Consider the following 6205-nt stretch of genomic DNA (forward strand, 5'->3'; position numbering starts at 1 on the left):
TCATGTCACACATTGATATATCTTGATGTATGGATTTATTATAGTATTTAAAAAGCAATTAAAACAATTAAACCAAGCTTTAAATCAATTCCGGGAATATAAACAGTTCAAAACTATTATATAAATTCCAAAACAAAAATTGACGAATTCATTTATTGTAGCATTATTAATAACAATTATTAGTATCATTATTGGCCCCTTTTGTAACTGTTATTGCATTTATGTCCCAAAAAAAACTGACGAATTCATTTACTGTAGCAACAATTACAAGGTCAGCCAATGGATGGAAGCAAATATTAAATTCATATTTATTCACATGCATAATTATTTTATGAATTTTAATTAAAACAATTTTTAAAAAAAAATCATAATAAATAATCTACATATCACAAAATTATGAATAACAATACCTAGATGATCTACAACACTTGTAGAACTTAGATCAGTGGTCAAAATCCAATGCAAAAATTATTTTGAATTAATTCATAATTAAATCTAAATAAACTTGAAAAAATCATAATAAATCCATACATGCATAAAAAATCTGATTTTTTTATATGAATCTCTATATGCAGAACCTGACTCTGATACCAATGAAGGAATTTACGGACGAGCGAAAGCATGATATAACAATTATTCCGTAAAACCGTGTATCGCACATATAGAAAAACATGTAAAATCAAGGGAGCGGAGGAATCGTAATCATAACTTAAAAATCGAAGCTTTATAACAATGGATGCTAGCAGTTGCTCCTCAGACTGTGAAACACTCTACTGGTATCCACCAAGAATAATCCTTCAAGTAAGCTTTTATAAAGATGAAGCTTTATAAAAGTGGTGCCCTTTTTTTTTGAGAGAGAGAGAGATGAAGAAGAAGGAGAGGGTGGCAACTAAGTTTTCACAAAAAACACAAGTACATACCAAAACCCTTCTCATCTCATTCTTTATATAAGGCTCACTAGGTTTTCATATAATTAATATATCAATATTTATTATTATATAAATCCCATACTTTAATTTATAAAATGTTTAAATAATAATTAAAACTATTTTAATCATTATTATTTTTCTAAACTCTTTAGAAAACAACTTGCTCTCTCAAACCTTCATCAATAAATTAATCCTTTTATGGTGTGACCCTATAGGTTCAATATTAAGCCGGTAGTAGAAATAAATAATAATAAACCTCCGATTTATTATTTATATGAATTCTAAAATTTATTAAATATAATTAACTGATTAATTATATTTATTATACATCGTGAGTGATGCTTCGCAACATATCACGACTATCCGGATAATATGAATTCACTGCTTAGAATACCAAGAACCAGTCAGTGACTAGTTACCGTACAATGAATTCCTTATACCCTTACAATATTCTGATTAAATACAAGGCATGGATCTCGTGTCAGGCCTATCAAATTTAATCATATGATTTCTTATTCATAATGCAAAGTTCATATTAATGCAAATTAGAAACTCCTTTCTAATTTCATACACTCTGACCAGAGATTCCAGAACTCGCATACTAAGATTAACATAGGATATTCTCTTCTGATACTGGAAGGGGTAAATCCTCTATTGACGTTAACTATCTCCATACACAAATCCCTATGCCCGGAATAGACCTAGTGGACGTCCTTGAAAATAAGGACTAAACCAAAGCACAATTCATTATATACAAGATAACTTTAACGATCTCAAGTCTAAGGACACTTGTACAACTATCACTCGGTGAATAACTATTGACATGTTAGTAATCTCCATTCGTTGTCCAATTTATCGAGTCATGTTCAGTGAACTTATTCCCTAATAAGCACCTACATACTAGCTATAGTGTCACCACACAAATGCCTATGAGAAAAGAAATCCTCCTAAAGGGAGCAAGCATAGTATGTACCAATCTTTACGGATTCACTAACTTCCGATTAGTTATCCTATGATCAGGAACTGTTTAAGTCTAAAGTTATCATCATCTAGATCTCACTATTACAATCTCATTATATTTCTAGAAGCTTTACTTTAAACTATGGAACATCTTATTCAAAATACTTTAAATAGATAAAGCCTATAATAAAACCAAAACAAGTATTTTATTAATATTAATGAAATTAAATAAGAATACAAGAAAGTTCTTCCTAACTCATCATACATGATTTAATTTAGGACAAACACTTTCAGCAGAATTGTCATCAACGGTATGGGATGAAGTCTCATGAAAAATATCATAATGAGATAAATCAATGACAATGGAATCATGAGTAATTGTAGAAGATGGTAAAAATTATGAATAGCAGATTCAGATGAGTCAATGGCAGTAGCAGTGGGTAAGAATACATCAGTAAGAAAGGATGAATTGGATGATCCAGGGGAACTGGAATGATAAGGAAAATGGGATTCATAAAAATGAACATCCCTTGACATACTTACAGTATGATGAAGCAGATCATAAACCCTATATCATTTCTGGTTATTAGAATATCCCAAAAATATACAAGCAATTGCTCGTGGATCAAATTTAGATCTGTTGCGGTTAAGAGTAGACACAAAGCATAAACAACCAAAAGTCCTTAAATGGTCTAGTGGAGGTTCTGTTTTGTACAATCTAAAATAAGGTGTTTGAAAATTAACACTCCTAAGTGGCATTTTGTTGATGAGATAAGTGGCACAAAGAATAGCATTTCCCCAGAATTTATAAGGAAGTTTAGCATGAAGGAATAAAGCTCTAGAAGTATCAAGCAAGTGCCTATGTTTTCTCTCCACAATACCATTTTGTTGTGGAGTGTAAGTACATGTTGTTTGATGAATGATGCCCTTTCTAAGAAATAAATTTTTACAGAATCTTACAGATAAATCTAAAGCATTGTTTGTCCTTATAGTTAAGACAATAGTTTTGAATTGATTTTCAACAAACTGGAAGAATGATTCTAGTATAGGACCAACATCAGATTTATATATCAACAGATGTACCCAGGTGAACCTGGTAAAATCATCAACAATTGTGACAAATTGATTACATCCATTCAAATATTTGGTCCTATATGGACCCCAGAGATCAACATGTAATAGTTCAAAAGCTTTAGAAGTCTTGATACTACTGACAGGAAAAGAAAGTCTAGTCTGCTTAGCAGCATGACAAATTTGACAAATACATGTATCAATACATTTTTTGATAGGTAGATCAGGAAACAAGAATTTGATCTGAGAGAATGGTAGATGACTTAGTCTGAGGTGCCAAGTTTTAACTGCTTCAACAGATTTAAGACAAGCAAGGCCAACTGAAGTCAGAAAGAGATAAATTTGAGTTCTCCACACTGTAGAGGCCGTTTGTGATTTTACCAAGATGAATCTGAGGCCTTTTCTGAAAAGGGCCCTGAAGAAAGCAATTATCAGCAGTAAAAATAACTTGACAATGTAAGTCTGTACTAAGCTTTCTGACAGAAACCAATCTGAAGTGAAATTCAGGGACATGCAGGATTTGTGCAAAGTTATTTCATCATTTAGCTTGACAGATCCTATATATAAAACTTTGACTCTAGTTCCATCAGGTATAGTTATATAACTATCAAGTTCTTGAATAGATTAATATTGATCAAAACTATCCAAATTAGGACATATATAATCAGTTGCCCCACTATCTATTATCCATTGTTGATTAAGATTAGATAAAAGACAGTATGTACCTGCTAATAAGGCATGTTTAGGATCAGTTGAAGTATAAGAAACATTAGACTATTTATTGTATAGCTCCTTCAATTGATTATACTGCTCTAAAGGAACAGTCGGACAATTATCAGAATTAGAGACATTTCCTTCTGGATCATTTCCATTTCCCTCAAGAGTATGTTGAGATAATGCTGCAAACTTCCTAGTATCATTCTTAGCCTGAAAACCTGGTGGATAGCCATGGAGCTTAAAGCACCTTTCCATACTGTGTCCAGGTATTTTGTCATGGTTGCAGTAATATGGCTTAGCTCCCTTTCTGTTGAATGAATTAGGGACAGTATTGCCAATATAATTTCCAACATTATTCATTCCGGGAAACTCAGTAGCATTTGGCTTAGTATTGAAGTTCCTCTGAGTGTTGAACCTCTTTCTGTCAGCATAAAAAGCCATGGTCTCTGTTTGGTTAGTCAGCTGAGACATCTCCTTGTGTCTCTCTTCTTGAATGAAAACTCTGTAAGCCTGAGAAAGATTTGGTAATGGATGCATCATCAAGATGTTGCCATACACAGTTGTAAAATTCTCATTAAGTTTCATCATGAACTGAAGCAGTATTTGATCCTCCTGTTGCTGCTTGATTCTTTTGGACAAATCACATGTACAATTAGTGTAAGTACAGTGTGGTAGAGGATTAACATCACTGATTCCATCCCAGATGGTTTTAATCTCAGTAAAAAAACTCAGAAACAGAGTCTGAACCCTGATTAATGTCCAACAGTTGTTGTTCAAGGTAGAAATTATGTGCCATAGACGCATAACCATATCTTCCTTCTAAGTCATCCCATATTTCTTGGGCAGTCCTCATGAACAAAACACTTTTAGCAATTGTTTCATCTAAATTAAACAACAACCATGAAATAATCAGATCATTGCACCCAGCCCATAATTTATGATCAGTAGAAGTAATATCTGGTTCTGGTATAGTACCGTTAACAAAACCTAGCTTATTCTTTGCTGATAAAGAAAGCATCATTGAACATTTCCAGTTATGAAACCCTACGCCAGAGAATTTAGTAGAAACAAGCTGTGTTGTTGAAGCATCTGATGGATGTATGCAGTATATACTAGAAATGTCCTGATTTAGTGGCATAATTTCACGATTATTTGGTGATTCATTAGCCATGAGAAATCGTGATTTTAGGGGGGTGTATTCAATTAGGATTTTGAAAGATTTTTATGAATTTTAGAAATCATGGGGTATTCAATTTGGATTTTAAATAATCCTTTAAAATCTGAAGGTATTCAACAAGGATTGGAAAAATTCTTTTAAAATCTGAGTGTATTCAATTTAGATTTTAAAAAGTCAATCAAAATTTGTTGGTATTCAATTTGGATTTTAAAAAATCCATCAAAATCTGATGGTATTCAAAAGTCCATGGATTTTCTTTTATTTAAAAAAGTTGTGGATTTTGATGGATTTGCTAGTACATTTTTAATATCTTGAAATCTCTTCAAAATACATGAGATTTTGATGGATTTCAAAAAAACTCCACAAAATCTGCAAGACTCTACAAGATTTTGGATCAACTCCATCAAAATCCACGAAGAATTGAAATCAACGAAAATCTTTTAAAATCCGTAGATTATTAACAATCCTTTAAAATCTGAAATGAATACACCCCCTTTAGTTGATTGTTATGAAACAAGTATAACAATCAGATGCAATAAGAAAAAAACTATAAGTTTCACTGAGGCAATTGATCGAACAGGTGATGTGCAATAAGATGTACACAAGATTTGATCAATTATAGGCAATGATTGATGATCACAACAAGAAAGAAATTCGTATCAACTACAAATCAATCCGTAAAATAAAGAAATGATATGATGATCGTCAATCAACAACTAGTAATCGAATCTAAATGATATAATCAATCACAAGAACTGTAAAATTCTAACTACGATGAAGATTATGATTCGAAAACACCTGATAAATCTCAGGCGAAGATAAACGTATGAAGTAAATCAAAGCTTCAGCATCAATGCAGATTTGCGTTCCATGACCTAATTTAGCTCTGATACCATGTTAATTTTGGTGTAGAAGACAAGTAAAAACTCTGAAATTTATTCATTCATCAAAAATCTATTACAAGCAGAGTGTAGCTTCTAATATATACAACTATCCAAACTCTAATCTATCTACAATTAGGCGGGAAAAATGGTTATAACTGAAAGGAATATGTCCTAAGTCCAATCATGTATTAGGATTTAGGAATAACTTTTATGTAATCTGTTTTGATTTCATTGATATTAATAAAGACTTGTTTTGTTTTTATTACGGGCTTTATCTATTTAAGTGTTTAAATAAGATATACCATAGTTTAGAGTAAAGCTTTTTATGGATTATGATGAGATCATAATAGTGAGACCTAAAAAGATGATAACTCTAAACTTAAATAGTTCCTGGTCATAGGATTACTAACTAGTAATTAATAATCCACAAAGATCGGTACATACTATGCTTGCTTCATTATGAAGGA

General features: G+C 31.7%; 1 protein-coding gene across 1 annotated transcript; it reads right to left on the reverse strand.

Annotated features, from left to right (window-relative positions):
• Positions 1-3734: 3734 nt before the first annotated feature.
• Positions 3735-4848, reverse strand: LOC141666025 (uncharacterized). The gene is made up of 2 exons (XM_074472012.1): positions 4406-4848; positions 3735-4305 (listed from the first exon to the last, which is right to left on the reverse strand). The coding sequence occupies exons 1-2, from the start codon at positions 4846-4848 to the stop codon at positions 3735-3737; spliced, it is 1014 nt and encodes a 337-aa protein (XP_074328113.1).
• Positions 4849-6205: the final 1357 nt, after the last annotated feature.

This window comes from Apium graveolens, chromosome 6, assembly GCF_009905375.1.
Source record: "Apium graveolens cultivar Ventura chromosome 6, ASM990537v1, whole genome shotgun sequence".
NCBI classification, from domain to species: Eukaryota; Viridiplantae; Streptophyta; class Magnoliopsida; order Apiales; family Apiaceae; genus Apium; species Apium graveolens.